The sequence below is a fragment of the Tetrao urogallus genome (assembly GCF_951394365.1).
Source record: "Tetrao urogallus genome assembly, chromosome: 6".
Taxonomy (NCBI): domain Eukaryota; kingdom Metazoa; phylum Chordata; class Aves; order Galliformes; family Phasianidae; genus Tetrao; species Tetrao urogallus.
Window position 1 is genome coordinate 19,672,353 of NC_136819.1, and position 19,940 is coordinate 19,692,292.

Here is a 19,940-nt window from a genome sequence, read left to right on the forward strand (position 1 = left end):
ATGTAATTTAACTTTTACTGTGAGGTGATAATCCTTAATGATAGCCAAGCCTGACACATAACCATTCAGTACCTTTCAAAATAAAAAATGAATTATCCAGAATTAAATACTTGAAAGAAAGATTTTTGTAATGGAAGTCCCTGAAGAAAACTGACCCTCAGCATCTGAATATTTCATTATTTCTGACACAAGGGACTTAAAAATCACTTCAATTTAAAAGCAGATTAATTAGTCTAATTTTAGCTCATTACACTAATGTAAAATCGGAGCAAGGCAGTTATAAATTAGGCCAAATATTTCTAGAACTACTCGCTAAGATAAAAAAAAAATTAAAATGGGCAATATGGTCTTTGTTTACTGACAGATGCTAACACCACTGAGTACATGAGATAACATCTTTTCCTAAAGGAGTTCTACCACATTTACTGGGAATGATTGGAGAGTAAGTTATACTACTGTAAAAAATATAGCACTAAGTTACCAATATCTGGCTGTGTGTTATGTGCCCTCTGTGATAAGCTTCCTATATGGATATTACAAACACATACATAAGAAACAAAAAATGCTCATGAGTTTTGAAATATAACTGAAATATTGAGATAATATCAATTTAATAAAATGATCAGTGGGAACCTCAGTAACCCATTTTGTTTCAACTACTGCTAGCGGTTTTAGTCTCCCAGTTGAATACAAATCAGTGGCACAAATCTATTCAAATAATCTCCGAAGAAAAGACTTTTTCACTGGTGTGGTTAACTTCATGGTTTTCTTTTTGTGCAGTCGTTTCATGGGTTGCTTTTTCAGACGCACCACCTTTTTGGGAGTTTGCAGCCCTTTATTAAGGTCAACATGCTCATTGCAGAAGTACTTGACATTTGCTTCGGAGAGCCGAAGGAGCATGCTCTCTGACAGATCCATACACTGTGCATGAACCCAATGGCCAGACCCACTGGAACACAAAATCATTGCAGGCTTGTTGAGTTCTGTTGAATAGAAAGGCACCCAGGTGTTAATGTCAATATTGCAGCTGGCACAGCAGACGATCCAGTACCCTGTTTCTGATTCATCTTCTTCATCGTCTTCATTGTAAGTATCAATGTCATCAACATCAAAGCTACTGGCTTCAGCACTAAAAGAAAACTCTTCGGAATCTTCAAATGGAGTGGAGTCTCCTTGGTCTTCGGTAGATGCCTGACTGCATGCTTGTGATGTCAATTCTTCTTCTTCATCCTCTTCTGCTCTGTTGCATCTCAAAATGTAGAAGTAGTTTGCATCTGAGATTAACTGCTTGTTGGCACCAGGAATACCCAACAATATGGACCCTTTGCCCATATCACAGCCAAACCACATCCTACAGTGTTTAATATCGGGTGTCCAATCTGGGCTTGCCCTTTCAACAATCTCTATTTTATTATTTTCCAAAATTATAGTGTTACAGATCATCCGTTTCTGGTTGTCAGACTGGTAGCCCCCAACAAGGACGAATTCAGTATCACCAGTCTGAGTCACAATACCACTCGACACAGATATTCCCCCTGGCAAGATAGAGCAGGTCACAGCTGGGCTGCCCAGCGGGAGATCGACTTTTAGCTTGTAAAGGCTGGGAGGCCGGGTGTTATTTTGAAGTGAATGGCCTCCCAAAATGTAGATTGTATCATTCCTGGCAACTGAAACATGAAAGGAAAGTCCATCTTGAAGCTCTGGAAGTATGTATGACGTACAGCATCCAAACTCAAAATCAACAAGAAACACAAATGGCAAACAGTCAACTACACTATTCCATTTTTCAGTAATTCTCTGTGCAAGAGGAATATATGATCTACCTCCAAATATAACAATCATGCTTTTTCCCCGGCTATGAACTACATTAATTGTATGCCCGTATCTAGCTTCAGGGACATCTCCATCTAGATCTTTCTCAGTGCATTGAAACGTGGTTTTCTTCGTAGTTTTGTTTACCACCTTCATAATGTAAACCTTATCAGAAAGATCATTGTTAGGTGTTTTCCCACCATGAATAATGTACTGGTGCTTATCGGACTCCCCATCGCTTGTAAGCGTGCAAATAGCTGGGTAGCGGAGCGGGGGAAGGTAACAGGAATCCCTAGAGAAGGCAGCAGGTTTCATTTTGAGCTCATTCTGCTTTATATCAAGGAAGAAAACACCCGTGGGACAGGATCTCTTCGGCCATCCTTTCTGCCCAAAAAAGAAGATGTGTCCATCAAAATTCAGCAGGGAAGAACCTGGCTGAAGCAAGGATGAATTGCTGACTGCCGATACCATCTGCAGTGACATCGCATCTGCTGGCTGGGTCATCCTGCAGTATCTGAGGCAAACAACACAAAAGAAAGATGTTTTGAACACTCAGAGAGTATCTGCTTGAACAAGTGGCATTAAAATTGCACGCCAGTTCTCTCATAATTTAAACTGCATGCCAGTTATGCGGAATTTTGAAAAAATAATGAAAAAAAGGTAATATTTACAAGCATAACGCTTGCTTTCGTGGCTGCTGGCCAGCCTTACTGCTTCCACTTGAGCAGAGCAGTAAAGGCCGCGCTGCGGGCGCGGGGCTCCCATGGAAACGCCGGCCCCGGGGCTTGCTGGGGCCGGTAGTTTTCTTTCGGCGGCTCTACCAGCCTCGTCTCCGAGGCCGCGCTGGGTCTGGCGGGCCGCGGGCGGTGAGTGGGCCGCAAGGGCCGGGGCCTTTCCGCATCGCTGCCGTCAGCGGGCGGGCCCGCCGCCGACTGCTGGCAGAAGGCGGGTGCTTGTGCGGGGCGTGCGGCGCTGGGGCGGTGGGGGGGGAGGCCCGTAACACGCGGGTTCGGCTGTGCTCGCCTGGGCTCCCCGGTCAGTGGGACCGGCCTCCTTAAGATGAACAGCATGCGGGACTACAAGGCAGACGTCAAGATTAGCGGAAGACGTGTCGGAGCAGTCGCGGCCAGCCGTGTTTCTAACCGTGTTAGTGCCGCAGGCTGCTGGCTCTGTTTAGGATCAATGGGCCGACTGCCCCATGCTTTTGTCTTGCCGTCACGTTCATCTTGGGGATTGCAGCTTGGATTTGTCATGTTGTATGCTTTCATGAGTAGGTTCCAAGCTGTTTTTTTTTTTTTTTAAACATGTTTGTCCGAAAATCTACAGTAGTTAATGCAGTCAGCCTGCGCAGTAACACTGCTCAGGGAGCAAAGATGCCAGGGAGGAAACCAACTGACCAGTCTGTAGTGACAGCAGAGCTGTGCCTTTCAGTCACTGCCCAGTGCTTGGGTGCAGCCTTTGCCAAATCTGTGTAATTTAAAGCTGTGAGCTAGCTTCAAAGTGCAGAATTTGAAGAAAAAGCCCTGCCAAAAGACTCTCCGCATTTTGAAATACAGTTTCTCTTTTTGAATTCTTTAGGATTTATATTTTTGTTGTGCCTGGTTTTTATTTTGCTGTAATAGCAAAAGCAAGAAACAGAGGATTCCTTCTTTAAGGAAGGATGAGTATCGTCTAGCGGTGTGCCATCAAAATCTGGGGATTCCAGAACAGCAGCACTTACAGCAAGATTCATGGTGGGGCTGATTTGTGGGACTGATGACGCTAGCTACTTCAAATTTGCTTGAAGAGAAATTTGCCAAATTGTTTACATTCAGATGAGATGCCAAACAGAAATCTTTGCTGCTTGTTTCCTACAGCTATTAAAAAATGTTCTTTTTAGAGGAGTAAATTTGGGTTTACTGGGCTGTATTTCCTGTCTTTCATATTGTGTGGTTACATAGCTTCTTTGTTGTTATGGTCTTTAGTAAAGTAAATGAACTTCCATACTGAGGATGCCATGAGCACACAATAAGTTAGCATTATGGTATTTTCCTACTGGTTTGTTTTTGAAATCGAATGAGTATTAAAATGGCAGATAGTTTAATCAACATGTTGACAGTGTCGAGTTCTTAAGTATATACTATCCAGAGAAACTGTTGGAGATAGAGTGGAGAAAAGACCAATTAAGATAATTAAGATAAAAATGAGATTGATAGATATACAGAATGTACTGGTTAAATAAAACACACTTAAAGGCATTTCCTTCTTGTCACTGCTTAATATTCCTTGGGCTTTAAATAAGTAATCAGTTCAGTAAGTGAAGGAGAGAATCTTTATCCTGGATTCTGTGACAGCAGTAGTTCCTTAGGCCCTTGCTGGGATTGTTTTGTCTTTCTGGGTTGTTCCGTGCTACTTAAAGTGTGTTCACGTTGTGTGGCTGATCTTGGGCTGTGCTGATTTCCATTTCCAAGCTATTACTAACATGACATAAAAAAACCTCCAAAACAACACCCATATTCATGTTAATTTCACAGTAATTGGAATGTTGCCAAATAGTGAATGATTAGATCTTAGGAACTGCAGCAAACCAAAAGCACCTTTCAGTTATAAAATAAGGTATTTGAACAGCACTGATTAGACATGGAGAGAAAACAGATTGCATGATAGCGTGAAGTCTTATTTGGTAAATGCTGCTTGCTGACCATCAGATTCTGTCATTAGTTTGTAATTATTTGTAACTTGGCAGGAACACAGTTATCTACAGTACATTTAAATTTGTTTTGCAATATTATGTACTTTTTCTTTTCCTCTGACTGATCTGCAGGGTCTCCTTTTGCAAAGCAGCAAGCAAGTGCTCTTTCCAAATTCTTCAGAATTGAGATAATATCCAGACACCTGCAGAGCTTTGAAGTACTCCATAAAGAGGATTAAGAAAGCAATTGTTTTGAGAAATAGTATTTAAAAAATTTCATACGTGCATCAACCAAGCTTGCTCTGGGTAAAACAATAAGTCAGACGTACCTGGCTGATGGAGTGCTTTTGTGTCTTCCAAAATCTTTCTCTGTAATTGAGATTCAAATGTGAGCACTTTGAGGAATCTTCTCTGACAGCACAGGGGCTTGTGGCATGGAGGGGAATCTATCTGCTCAATTTGCAGATGTGTTCCTGAGAACTCAGTCTACTGTGGCTAACTGGCTGTGACCGTTTTTTTTCTTTCTTTTTTTTTTCTTTTTCCTTTCCTCTCTTGTCTTCAGATGGCACAACAAGAAACCCACCAGCCTTTGGGAGCTTTGCAGCTGAGCTAGTCGAACAATTGTTAAAGCTCAGAGCATGCACTTCTTTGTAGCTTAATTCTTCACTCTGCTTAATCCTTCAAGCTTGTGATCATTTTTGGAATTTTTTTTAGTGCCAGTGTACTGTAAAATACAAGCTGAAGTAATTTTTTTGTGTGTGTTCAAAGGTATACTAATTTCTATGTAGTAAAAGAATGAGTGAGGACTGAATTTCCAGTCCAAAGTCCATTGAAGTCAGTGACCCTCTGATTAGATCTTAAAGAATGAAAACTTTTCTCCCTTCTGTGCATTTTTCATCAGATTCACAGAGCTTTTCTTCAAGTTAGACTCTGCAGAGTGCTATGGGAACATATCCTTTCAGCAGGCAGCAGTACTGGGGCACAGAGGATAAACCACTTGTATAACATAGCACAGCAAGTAAACTGAAGAACCAAGAAAACAATTCACTCTTCATAGCTCTTTGCTTCTGTTTTCTTGAACCTCACTCACTCCTGAGTTACAACATCTGCCACGCAGTATTTTAGAAATGCTCCATCTCCCATTTGAAACTGCAGGGAGAACAGAAATAAGAACAGCTTGTAGTGGAATTTGGTTTGTACAGGAAAGCAAACACACCCAGTGTTTGTGAAAAATCACCTTGAGACATTGAAAAACTGTAATGCAGCTAGGATGTGGTAGAGTTTCTCATTTGAAATATAGCAGTTGCAAGGCACTGTGCCCTGTATTGTCCACATGGGTCTATTAGTTCTCTAGCAAAACAAAGTATAAAGGAAAACATACTGCAAAGTTCAAGGCCAGAGTACTTAGCTTCGCCCATAACTTAAGGATATTCAGATCAGATGTATTGGTATTTTCAGTGGTGCTTAGATGATGTTTGACAGATTTGTATCGAGCGCTTCACATAGTCAAACCCTTGTTTGGATCTGAGATCAAAAGATCTACTGGCAAAAGAGATACAAATATTTAAGATAAAATCCAACCTCCACTTGTCTTGTTTAATATTTTATATTCATTTCATTCTCCTTTTGCTACTTGATGTGTCTTATCTCTAGAAATTCTTTTTCTAATTACTGTGGATGAAAAAACAGAGAAATTAAAGTTTGTTGGCAACATCATGTTGGTTTTGGATGAGGATGTGTTCTGTCCAAAATGGTCTTCTGTAACTGTCAGTGACAAACTGTTTTGGAAGAGCTGCAAGCAGCCAGTAGCTTTGGAATAACATATCTACAAAGAAAAATCATGTTCAGAACTGTGCAGTTCACAGCAGGAATATCTAGGGTTTGCAACTTGAAATTATTTGGCAGAGAACCAAGGTGAAAATGAATCAATAGACTTCTTTGCAATTTTCTATTTTAGCAATGTTGACATGCTATGTTTTCAGCAGATTGCTCATTGTCATGGAGATGCTTTGTTGCATTTCATTTTCTCCTACTACACTTAATTAGGTAATATATGATTTACATTTTCATTCCAAGTGTAGTAGGCGACTGCAACACCCAAGTCATTCCAAGTTGTACTGAGATATTTCCACACCTGTCATTATATTATCTGCCACTAAACCTTCATCCTTCAAGAGTGGAGGTGGCTCTCCGTGGGTTACAGCAACACACTTCAGGGAGGCAATACAGGGGATGCCATCCTACTTGTTTGTGGAAGTAGCCATCCAGGATGCAAATATGTGGCTAGATATTTAGCCAGAACCCAGGGCTCAAACTTGTAGAGGAAGGAAGGCACGGGGAGTCCAGTGTCCTAAAGTCTTCAGTGTTCTGTCTCATCCAAAACCATCAGTAAACAGTGTTTAACATATGAGTTACAGAGCTTTATCTGTAGGGTTGGTTTAAAACAGCTGATTACATCGAGCCCTGCTTTGATGGTAACATACTGGAAGATCACACTGCAGGGGGCGGTGGCTACTGTGCTTCAGAAGTGTTTGGGCACAGGAGATGTTACCCTCTGTCAAAGGTCTCTAGGTGGTCTTTAAAGTGCATGTCACTTGTGAAGCAATTGGGAATTCATAAAAACAATAATAATAATAATCAAACAACCAAAAAAACCCCCAACACAACAACAACAACAGAAACCTAAATCCTCTGATCGTGTATGGGACTAACAGAATAGCACTGAAACCGAGCAGGATCAATGTGTTTACTTGCAATTAAAGCTCTTACACATTCTGTAAAACCCTCTGCAAGCTGTGTGTTTTTGACCATCAGGAAGGTCGACTCTGAGGCTTGGTAATGCACTTACATAAGCAGATGCAGCTCCCATTCAAGCAAATTGCTGATGCATTATGTGTGCACCCTTAAGACCTTCTCCTGCTGAAGGCAGTGGCAACCATCCAGCTGATTTAAATAGGATTAGCTGCTGCACATCGCCCTGAATTGAGAGGTGCTGCAAGAAGCATCATTTGAAAGTTTTTGTGCTTTATAATTGAAACTTTTGTTTCTAGCTCATTCCTGTGGCTGTTGTGCCCTGCAGCTGGTGGTGGCCAGGGGTTTCTGCTGTCAGGGTGAACGGGTGGGGGGAAGAGAAGTAGGGCAGGACTGTGGGCAAGAGGTTTTCTTCTGCAACCGTAGCTCTGCAGCTGTTTAGCCAGCAAGGAAACAGCTGACTGCCTTCTGGAGAGTAGGTAACCTTCTGTTCTGCACCACTACAAATGTTTTATGCCTTCCTCAGTGCAGTCAAGAGCCTGCAGGATCACTCCTTTCCCTTGGCCCGCTTTTGAAGTGTCATCAGGGATGCCTGTATTGTGTCCATATGCAACCAAAAACATTCGAGGACACTGTGACATTGCAGTTTTCCATGCCTCCTTGCTGAAGTACCCAGGCCAAAAGAGTCCCTAAAATTAAGGTCTTTCTAGTGCAGCTCAGTATATGAAACCTTTGAGAACAAGAGCTGCTAGAGAAATGTTTGCTGCTTTGTTCTGTATTGTGATTTGTAAAAGAGTAAGATTGCATTTATGAGGTTTTAGTTAGATCTTAAGTATTAGAGGCTCCTTTGGAAAAGGTTAGTTGTGACAAATTGGGTCCTGCACTGGCTGTACATGACTAAAAGATCAGGCATAGTCCAATGGTAACAGCATATAAGATGTGAAAATTATAAATTTGTATTTCATCTAATTTGTACATAGTTCATAAAATCTTGAGCACAGGTGTATTTAGTGATAATTTCTGTGACCCCACAATTTATCACAGTATTTCTGAATATCCTTATTTTAATTGAGAATGCAAGTTCATAGTGTGGCAGCCTGATTACCACCAGAAGTTTTGGAGGACTCAAAAATGCAGGAAAACCATATTCCACTGCACTTTAGAAATTGTTTAATGGAACTAATAACTGCGTAATTGAAATCATGCTAATATTCACTTGATTTGCTCTGTGATTCAGTGCAGAGATTTCTGGTTTGGCTTAAACTGCTGTGAAGAAGGCAGCATTTTGAGAAATAAAATTGATTTTGCACAATCTGCTGATGATCAGCAAGACTAAATGAATGATCGCCTCAAGAAACCTCATTATAGTAATTTGGATGAATGAGCAGGATTGAGATGCGAAAAGAAGAAATAATAGTTGCTGCTTAAATGAATCTCTTACTAATATTTGAGTCCAAATTTAACTATTCAAAGCCAGCACAGGGAGATAATCAAATGTCTTTGCCTTACTTTCTTTAACTCTTGAGTTAGTTTGATGCCCTTTTGGAAAAAAAAGGACAGTTTTGGTTTCAGTAGTAGTTACTCTCCATCTGAACAATGTGGACATTTCATTCTTAGAGGTAAGAGTGTATCCAATCCTTAACTGGTGGGTTTATTCCAATCCATTACCGTAAGTTAAGATAGCCTATGTTATTTTTTCTTCCTCTTGAGAATCTTTTGGTCAGCCTGGTTTCAATTGTTTACACTGCAAAACATCTCTGCAGCTGACACATTGTGGAGTTTGTTTAAGAAAGGCCCAGTAATAAAGTAAGTGGGAAACAGCAGAAAACCAAAGTGAAATAAAAATGAAAAATACAAAAAACTCTGATAGGTTGAGCTCAGTTTCTGAACACCTTGTAATGGTATCATCCATCCTAACCACATGTTCAATTTCAGGAATGCGTACTGTGAATGCTGACATCTGTGCTTTTATTTAGGCTGCTAGAATCAGACTGTGCAGTTCTTCAAAGTAATTGGAAATAAGTGGAACATGTAGGTATGGCTCCTCTCTATTGATTGGGTGAAGAGGGGTTCTTCTGAAAGAACCTAAGCTTGCATTTGAACCTAACAGGTTCTTCGTACCGGTGGTGTCCTGATTCTGTAGACTTAATTTGCAGCTCTGTAGCTGTGCAAGGAAAGATTGAATATGTGTTGTATTATTACTTCTGTATTCCATTTTTTTATTCATTTCTTGCTTTAGATTTTTTTGAACAGAACTGTGATGTTCTCATAAAAAGCAGTGGAGATAAAATAAACAGATAGGGTTTTCTCCCCTCTTTTCCAATATAGGATTTGTTAAAATATGAACAATTCAAAGAACTCGGGTTACATAATATATTCTTTGTGTTTTTCAGAAGAAGAAAAAAAGAAATGTCACCTGTGAATTCTAAGTTATTTCCCTAACAATGGTGAATGGCACTGACACAGTTGGTAACAGCTCTCAATATATGAGTGTCAGCCAACAATAACTATCTTGGCTGTAGCAGAACTACTCTGGATATGCTGCTTTGTATTGGACAAAAAATTGGTCTGTATTTCAGTAAAGAATGCTGCCCATCTTCTCCTATGCTTGAACTATCCAGGACATTTTCTCCACTGTTTTTGAAAGAAGATTACTCTTTTGGTGAAGCTTTTCCCAATGCATACATATTGAAGTACATGCTAGATGAAAATGCATAGGATCAGTGTAATGTATGTTTAAAACCTTTAGGGATAACTTCCTTTTTAGACTATATCAGGAGGATTCAGGTATAAAATATTGGATTATATTCTAACAATATCCAACGATGGCTTTTTCATGATGTTAACTTTCTGGTTTTCACTATTGCAATATGGCTGAAATTTTGTCAAGTTGAATTCAGCATTGCACCCTAGCTAACAATAATGACCAAAAGCTGGTATTCCTCCAGGGTCCTGTTGTACTATTGCTCCTCCACAGCTTGACCAGTACAGGATGGTAAAACTTGAAGTGGTTTCCCGAGTTCTAGTGAAGTAAGAACTGAGCTATAGCAAAATGCAGATGCCTGCTCTGGGTACTTATTCTCAAGCTGATGACCGGGTATCTGGGTGGCTGCAGAACACAGCATTCACTGAGACAGCTTCTGTTTAGCTTGGTTAATTATACAAATGTCATCCCCCAAATGGCTTATCAATTTTCTATCTTATTAGAGCATTTTAGAGTAAAGGAATCTTTGATGCCAGCCCTCCTCTGATTTGTTAATAAGTCAGTCAAACTCTCTGTGACTCAGTTTTGCTAATCTATGATTGGGTATAATATGTGCTTGTTCTGCTTCATGAGACTATTGTGGAGTTTATTTCATTAGTATTTATAAGGACTTGGAGATCATCAATGCCAGAGAAATACAAAAATTTGTTATTACCGTATTAAATATATGTATGTATATTTTTTCCTTTGACACTGGCTTTCCAAATCACTGCAGTGTTTCATATAATGAAATTTACCTCAAATAATGACTGTAATAACTGAACAATAATGAGGAATGGCATTGCTTCCCTCTGAAACCACCATAATTTGCATAAACCATTCTGAGAGTCTGGTAAATGATATTCTTCTTGGTCGGTCCACAGAGATTAATATGTGTTTGACTTTGCAAAACATTAGTGAACTCCAGCTTCAGCTCGTGTAGGTATGCAGGTGTTTTCACATCCTTGGAACATTTGCCTTCTTTACAAGCTGACAATCCAGCAAAATTAGAGTTTGACATTAGAAATGATGCTCTATTTTCATTCTGAGCTTGTAACAATTCTTGCTTACTCTTATTAATTATAAAATCAGGTTGGCAGTCCTTCCTTGGTGTGTTTGAGGTTAGGTTTGAAGTTTTGCAGAAGAACTGAGGTTTCATTCCCAAAAGATGGTTTCTAATGCTGCAGTAAATTGAGGGAAGATGCATGGGAATGTGTGAAAATCAAGCAGTAGGTGAATAATGCATTCCTGTGTCCTTATTACATTTATGTCTGTAAACTGATTGTTTTCTAGTATGGTTGCTACTGTGGGAGAGAATGGCAGCTCTGTACGTCTGTGCCCCCACCTGTGTCATCCTACTGCTAGTACTCCAGTCCCACATGTACAAAAAATTAGTAATATTATTAACTATTTAATATCACACAGCTGTTAAAATGTATTTACACAAGAAAATAATGTGTGGTGTTTCTGCAGCTCTCAGCATTTGTTCCCTTGTCAAGACGGGGTCCTTGCTTTCCTATATGGCTGCCCAGTTCTACCATACTCTCCCTGTCCTGTGTGCTGCCTCAGTGTGCACATTGTGATTTCATGTGCCCTACACAATCTGGGTTTTGTGGCTTTGATGGTATAGTGAGCTGTGCACCTGCAAAATGATGGATTTGGTCCAAGTTTTGAGTGTACAGGTGTCCTACTTGCAAGATCCAGCAAGCTAGTGAGTGGTGTCACTTTTTCTGCAAAGAAGGCAGGGGTCTGACAGATCTGAAGACTAACAACTCAAAGTGAGGGGAAGGAACCCCACTGAGAGAATCTGGCTCTTATGTGGCCCATTTTACCCGAGAGCATAAATTTCAGGCATACATCTTCGCACTTTCTCTCTTTGTACTTTAAGTTACTACATGCCCTTGAGTTCAGGGGAAATGTGGTACATAGTCCCACTGAAGAGACTTGGACTTCACAAGGAGTGAAGAAAAAAATGACATTCTGGGGGTTATAAATGTGGGTTAGGGACTCTTCAGTTCATATCTTTGCTGCCTACAGATACACATGGTTCTTTTTTTTATTGCAGGAGAAGCCTACTAACCCAGACATACCTATTTGACTGGCAAGGTGTGGATTATGGAAGAACAACTGATAAACAACTGCATTCTTGATCAATTTATTAATAGCCATGAGCAGTCATACGAAGAGTTTCTAAGCACATTCACTTACCTTTTGAAAGGTATGTACATCCCAAATCTCCCACTAGAAATTGCAGCCTGAAAGGATGGTAAGAAGTGCAGCAGTAGTATTTAGAGTTTAGCTTCTGATGCTTTTATTTCTCCTAACAGCAGTGAAATCCCTAATGACAGCTTTCCTTAGTCTGGTTCACACACTTACAGGTGGTTTGCTTTCTTTAGGAATATTGTGGGAGGCAATATGTGGAAGGCTAGGCTTTCTTTACGTAAGTCCCATGTCATTTTGCTAGGGAACTATGCATAAAAGAAGCAGCTATGGAGAATTCTTTGTAGTACACAGTGGCCTAAGATGTGTGCAGCTTGGATAGTTTCATTGTTTTAATAGTACTGGCTTTCTGTGCTATATTATGATAAGCATAAAACTGGCTCTACGAATAACTTGGATGAAGGGATATCATATTAGGATAATTAGGTTGAAAAGGTCTTCTGCTTTACAGATAAAATAAAAGGGTGGAGCTTAATTTTGATCTGAGTGATACTGGAAGTTTAAATTTGTATCCCAATTCTGCAGCTCAGGTTCACTTATTCTGGTTGTTCTTTCAGGTGCAGTAAAAGTAACCGAGAGTTACATATTACTCAGTTATAATTCTTTTTACTACAACTTTGCACTAATAATATCCTCATCTTATTGCGGAAGTACTGTGTTTTCCAATTACACTGTGTGGCATGCTCCACTGACTGGCATTCAGAAGTCTGGCCTGTACTTGTCCTTCAGGCAGAACTAAGTGTCAGTCAGAGGCACTGAGCAGAAAACCAGAGGGGGAGTCAAAACTGCCTCAGAAATAATCTTGTGGCAGCCTTCTGTCTCTCGTTCCAATAAAAAATAGAAGAGAAAAGAGGCACTGGGAGGTGAGATAAGAGGATTGAAAATTAGCTTCTGGTCTTTATGTATGATTGATGCACTGGGGATAGGTCCTGTCTTAGAAGCATGCTACATATCATGATGCTACTTGCAAAAAGCTTCAGCGTGTATTTCAGTCACTTTCACTGTCACTACAGCATCTGCCACTAAAACTTTGTATATCAAAGGTAGAGTTTTAACTGAGTCAAATGCTTAGAAATGTAGCTTCCTATGCTGGTGTAAACAAAATAACTCAGGTTGTTTTTCTCCTGTCTTCATTTTCCTTTAAAAATACCCAAAGGTGTTGGTTTGCATTATAAAACTAATGACCTGTAGAAATTCTACTTAAGGCACAAGGTATTTTAGCATCAGAACAGTGCAAAAACACTGTGCAAAATATCACATTCTTAGTTTTTCAATTTTGCACTTGAAAAATAAGACATTTGGCTTTCAAAAAATAATTCAAAAAAGCAACTGTAATAGCTTAATAAGACTATCTGTTGATAGGCTCCAGAAATGTTCACTTTCATGTCATAAGTTCAGATATTCACTGTGGAGGTACATTTGTGGTCACTGTCTAATAAAATCTGTCCATTTACAGATTATCTTTCTGAATTTGGCCTGATAGTAGTGCAGATCCACACTGCATCTTCATACATGAGCATTAGCGTTAGAATTTGCAGTCCTGTCTCATTAGATATAGAGATATGTCTCTGTACACAAATAACCAAAGCTATTCAGTTATGTTTGTAAATTAGGTTGTAGCATTGCAAACAGAAGAAACAAATAGAACTGATTGGATTCCACTGATTTCAGAGTACCGTATTTGTATAAGGTGACTTTCACTTGTACATAAATTTGTACTAGCTCCCAAGTTGGGTTGCAGGGATGTTTTCACCAGAAGTTTCTGTGTTACTCTTGCAAGCATCTCATAAGAAGCTGGTTCCCTAACTAATATGTAATTTTTTTTCATTAATTAAATTTACACACAATAAAACTGAAAAAAATATATGTATATTACCATGAACACAAAATTCAAGCATCACTGACTGCTCTGGGCTATCTAGACAGACCCCTTTGAGACTGTAAAATGTTGGCTAGACTAAGCCCTTGTGGACACATTAGGGTCTTCTTCTGACAGAATAGTTCAATTCTTGTAAACATGGGAAACCGAATATTAATGAATTCTTGCAAGCCTGCCTTTTGCTGGATTTTTAAGGGTTGCTAATAGCCTATTAAAGGCAATCTTATGTTTAGAATGTTGTCTTTTTATATCTGAATGTGATATTACCTTTTACTTCTCTGTACAACATGAAATGAGATCAAATTCTTCATTGTGATATTTGAGAAAATACTCCTTTTAGCTTGAATAGAACAAGATTTGGAGTCAAAATAAATCCTTCTAAATCCTATGTAACTTATTTAGTGATATATATGTGATTTAAACTTCATGGGACCATAAAATTGTATCTTTGATATAGGAATTTAATCTTCCTCATTTTGGCACTGTTAAAAACGCAGTGACTCAAAGTCTATTTGTTTTAAAGTGTGCTGCTGATGTGGCAGAATTTTATAGACTAATAGACAGTAAATTATACTGTAAGGCTTTTCCTTCACTTCTACCAGATCTAATAATGATAGAACATGGATTAACTTACTTGAATGATGTGTAAGAACCTTGAGCTGAGCATTTTAAAGATATATTTTCCAACAGAACTTGATCGATTGTAAGTGCATAATATCTATATAAGTATGGCGGCACTCTCTACATGACTGGAAAGAATTTTAATAATTTTTATTGGCCATGTAGCGGAAAGACATTTGAGGGCAGGGCTGCTAAAAAGTCCCTTTTCCTGTGTATGGCATCCAAAGGGTGTTTTTTTATTAAAAAGATGATATTAAAATGAATAAATAGTTGAAAGGGATGGTGAACCCATGGTAATACAAATTAGTAATTAGAGCACAGGCCTAGAAAACTGAAACTTTTCATACTCTATTAAGATTTTTAAGAGTTTTAAGTATCTGCAGAAGAAAGACCACCTCTTTTGTTCAAATCCTACTGATGATATTGGTAAGAGAAATTATTTTGTTGATTATTTTAATATGTTCATTAGTATTGCTTGTAGAAACACTAAATGCTCTTATGTTTATGCCAAGTTAACATGTTTGTTTTTTGTTATTCCTTTAGCTTTGAGTAGAAAAGGTTTCAGAACAGCTAACTAGCATTTTTCTGGGGTTGTACAGCTCTGTTATGATGTTTAAATCCAACAAAAAATCATGAATGATGTCTTGACAGTACAGTTAAAGAAGCCTCATGAATGTTGGATTCACAAAGGAATTCATGATGCTGTTTTCTGTAGGGTTGGCTCATGAGTCATCTCTTCAAAACTAAATGCTAGAACAATTTTGGATCTATTTCAGTGAGAATTTGTCTGATCTGTGATTTTTTAAAAAATTACTGCATGGGGCAAGAGGCTCTGTCTGGTCTTATAAAGTTAATTGGAAGTTTAATGGAAAGAATTTGGTGTCCAAAATTAGAAGGTAGAATTTGCATCTTTTTCTTAAACTCAGAGAGAGACTGGGAAATTCATTCAAACACAAAGTGTCTCCTTTGATCTTTTACCAAAAAAAAAGAATCATCTGGATTTTAAGTTACTCATTTCTTACTTAAATGTCTTTATATATATCTATATAATTCTGAATCAGCCAGCTGGTAGAATAAGAAGCTATTGCTAGCATAAAATTCTTAGCCAAACTCAGGTTTTGCTTCACAGTTTTTCCATGCTTCTGGCTGCTTGACCACTGCGATTAAGTTCAGACCATTGCTGCTGTTAAGTTTGCTCTATTTCATGTACTTCACCCTACTTGGCTCACTGTTGAGGGCTTTGATCAGACCCATTTCCAAGTAAACTGAACCTTGGATGTATACTTTCTAGCCCCAGTGCTGCTCTTTTAATGCTTCTGGACACAGCAGGCTGTCAGGCAGAGGAAGCTGGACAGTAGCCGACAATCTCTCTGCTTCCAGGTGGAGTGCAAGAGCTATCTTCTATGCTCAGATCAAATTAATTTAATTCCCCAGTGAAAGCTCCTGATGTATTTAGTTCACAGTCCATTTGATGGTAGCTATCTGCTTCCTTTTTTTAACCGTGATAAGAAAAAACAACACCTTTAAACTTCCAAGATAAGTGTCAGTAAAGGCACTTTACAAATTTGGGTCTAACCACAAAAAGTGTGGCAGAAAACTATTTAAGAAATGACAGTAAATTCACTTTAATTTAAAAAAAAAATGGACCAGTAGGACAATGATAACCCCAAGAGAAATTTGCAGCCTTCTTTGTATGAGTGGATTTGCCAATAAAAGCAACTAGGCAACTCAATAAAACTAATTAAATTAATCTGTCATCCCCGGGGAACTTAAACAGGGCATGAAATAGGGAAGCAGCATCAATTCAGAGCTTTTTATTGATGTGTTTTGCTGGATCATTGGAAAGAATTGGTTGGGAGAAAAAATTTGCAATTTTCTATTGATCATAAATGTAGTAGCCATCTCTGTAACCTTCATTTGATGCAGTATAGAATCAAATACCATACAGAACCCCTAAATGCAGAAAAAAGACATAAAGATGCAAGCACAATGGATTATTTTTGAAATTATTTTTCTTTCCTGTGATGCCTCTCTTACTGAACAATTTTAAAGGATTTTCAGATGGAAAAAGATGTATTTTTATCTGTGCATGACTTAGATTATGTCATTCTGGAATCAAAGGAAGGAAAATATTTAGTAGTTTTGCTGTTGATGTTTTGGTACACGTAGTGGTATAGTAGTGGTATATTGGCTGTAGTGGTATATTGGCTCTGGTTGAATTCTGTTACACTATGTGAAATGATAAGACAGGATGAACCCTTGCTCTGCCTTCTCACCTTGCCTTGAAAGGCATCAAAGTGTGCTAAATGCAGCTGTTGGCTGTTTCGTGGCACTCCAATGAGGTGAGGAAACACTGTTAGCTCTCTTTTTCTATATGAAGAAATAGCACAAAGCAAGCATCATAGATGAGAGCCATATAAGGGCTTGACAGGACAACCAGAAACAATAACTGTGACCTCAAACTGTGTTTAGTGTTGAACCTTCCATAAAATTGTGGGTTTTTTTCTTTTTTTTTTTTCTTCTGTGTCCAGTATGAAATCATGTAGAAATGGCTACTTTCAAAGAAGTATGTATTTGCCATTTGTTAAAACCAGGTCACTCTGTAGATAATTTAATTTCTTAATTATGATGTCCAAAATCAAGTATTTTTTAAAGTACTTGGGATCTGTGATTCTTTTAAATTTTGTTCCTTCCTGCTGCAATCTTTTTATTGATATTACTTGTTAAAAAATTAATACCTTTTGTGGATGTCAGATGCTTTAATCTGACACGGTTTGTTTTTCCTTACAGTGCTTATCTACTTATCTGCTTGCGCTGAATTCTTCTAGAATGCAATTACACAGAAGGTTTTTAAAACTAACCCTGTTCTGATTTATTAGACTGCAAAACAAACAATTAAAAGCCTCCAAGTGCAGAAATAATTCTAAATACATTGGTTTTTTTTAGCTGACATTCCAAGTATGGCTCAGAAATGTGGGGTTCCTGTATACTGCATGGGAATTCTCCTGTTAGCTACTGTCAAATTTAAATTTTCCTAAACTATCCCTCAAACACAGTTTTGTCTGCACTTGGAAAAGAGTGGTGCAGATTTTATGAAGCCATCAAAAGGATTCCCACCTTTATCAACTTCTGGAAAAAAACTTCAAGTTCTTACATCCGGATACACTCTCAACGCACTGTAGTCTGTTCTTTTCAAAACATATTTTTCCCCCACAGCATAAACCCCCTGTTTGAACTAAAGAATCAAGTTTAGTGTGTTGGCAATACTTGGTAATGGTAGATGCCTCATGGTCCTGGCAGTATTAAGAGTTGTTTCTCCCTTACTTGGGCTGAGCTGGTTAATAGCAGCTGAGAGTCTGCCCTAAAACGTCTGTCATGGCTTTCTGAAAATTGTAAAGATAACTGTTGGTCATTACCTGTTGGAAGAAGCAGGATTTTGTTCATGGAGGCTGCTGAGATGCTCAAATGCACATCTGTTATGTGGCTTAACCAACGGCATTACAGTATTCAAATGGAGAAGGTATCTGACACCAGCACTGTTGATCTGTGGAAGAATAATGCATGTATTTAAATGATCAGCTTGGATGAATGTGGTATAAACAGGAAATATTGCCACTCTTCTAACACTGACAATAACTAAAACCCTACAGAGACATAGATATTGATACAGAGAAACAGTACATAAAAACACAGCATATAGATTCCATTAAGGAGAAGTGGAGAGATACTGATGTAGTAAAAGAACAGTTAAACTTTTGAAAATGAAGAGCCGATTTAGTTATGAATAAGTATTGCTGTGCATTAGGCTAAAGTGAATGTGTGGGTGGCTGAAATATGCTTGATGTAACCAACAGTCATTCTTCTTTCCCCAGAAGAAATAGATACGGAAAGTCCTCTCCTGTCTTTTATTTATTTATTTTAAAAATATGTTAAAGTAAAATAGGCAAAAATGGCAGCTAGAAGTAATAATTGGTACTTAAAAGATTACATGTTACTTGTCCCAGTCTACAGAATATTTATTTATCCTAGCTGAGGACACAGAATCATAGAATTGTAGAATTGCTCAGGTTGGAAAAGTCCTTGAAGATCATGAAGTCCAAATGCAACCTAACCAAATTAGCCTAACTCTAACACCTCCACTAAATCGTGTCCCTGAGCACCACGTCCAAACAGTTTTTAAACACATCCAAGGATGGTAACTCAACCACCTCCCCGGGGAGCCTCTTCCAGTGCTTAACAACCCTTTCTGTAAAGAAATGTTTCCTGATATCCAACCTAAACTTATCGTGGCACAACTTGAAGCCATTTCAACTTATCCTGTCACCTGTCACCAGTGAGAAGAGAAAAACCCCACTCTCTGTGTAAGCACCTTTCAGATACTGGAAGAGAGCAATAAGGTCTCCCCTCAGCCTCCTTTCCCCAGACTGAACAGCCCCAGTTCCTTCAGTTGCTTGACATCACATTGTGAACTTTCATTAGCACATTGGTATTAGTGAGCAAAGAATCAAGGCTATATTATTGAACATAGTAAAAGTTGATCTTTTAAATGAAACAAACAAACAAAAAACATGGAGGTAAATAGTGCTTTTGGATGATCATCTGTGATTTAATCAGGGTAAGATCAAAGATGTAAGGGGAAGGGCTATACTGATTGAATCTCTGTTCTGGCATAAGCAGAAGAGAGTTCCATAGACATCCATTACACTGGTGCAAGGTTGCAGTGAGGGAAAGGGGAACCAGCAGCATAAAACCCCCTGTTAGTCAAATAGAAGAAGAAATGCAGAAATGGAAGACAACAATGTTTGACATACTTGCCTCAGTGTGCAAATTAATATTCATAACATGTCTTGAAAGTGCAGTAAGTTGTTATTTTCTCAGCTTCGCAGATTGAGTAACTTTGACGGAGGAGTTCTGCTTTTAGTGTTGCCATGGGATTGGTGTCATTGAAATCAGTGAGAGTTTTAGCTGAGAAAGATTTCAATAGGACTTTAGCAATTTGGCTGTCTAATAGTTAGATAATTCAGATGCCTGTGGCTGGCAGATATGATACAGTATCTATGGAAAATCCATTGCCCTTTTGGGGGCTTCTTTTTAGCAGAAGGTTAGGCGGGACACCTAGGCTAGGAGCTAGGGCTCCTAAAATACCACTAGGTAACTGTTTAGGCACTTGAATTGCCCTGGAACAGGCAAATAGGTGCCTAATTCCACAATCCTTCAGTTATTCACTGTACGGAGTAGTTTTC

General features: G+C 38.7%; 2 protein-coding genes across 2 annotated transcripts in view; one reads left to right on the plus strand and one right to left on the minus strand.

Annotated features, from left to right (window-relative positions):
- Positions 1-708: 708 nt before the first annotated feature.
- RAG2 (recombination activating 2) lies at positions 709-18,196 on the minus strand (the record flags this gene model as incomplete). Its single annotated transcript, XM_079536829.1, has 2 exons — positions 709-2,326; positions 18,114-18,196. The coding sequence occupies 2 exons, from the start codon at positions 18,194-18,196 to the stop codon at positions 709-711; spliced, it is 1,701 nt and encodes a 566-aa protein (XP_079392955.1).
- The window catches only part of IFTAP (intraflagellar transport associated protein), a 29,429-nt gene continuing 21,560 nt past the window's right edge, over positions 12,072-19,940 (plus strand). Inside the window, exon 1 of the mRNA XM_079536830.1 lies at positions 12,072-12,195. Coding sequence (XP_079392956.1) covers positions 12,093-12,195 — 103 coding nt within the window. The 5' untranslated portion in view covers positions 12,072-12,092. The remainder of the gene's footprint in view (positions 12,196-19,940) is intronic.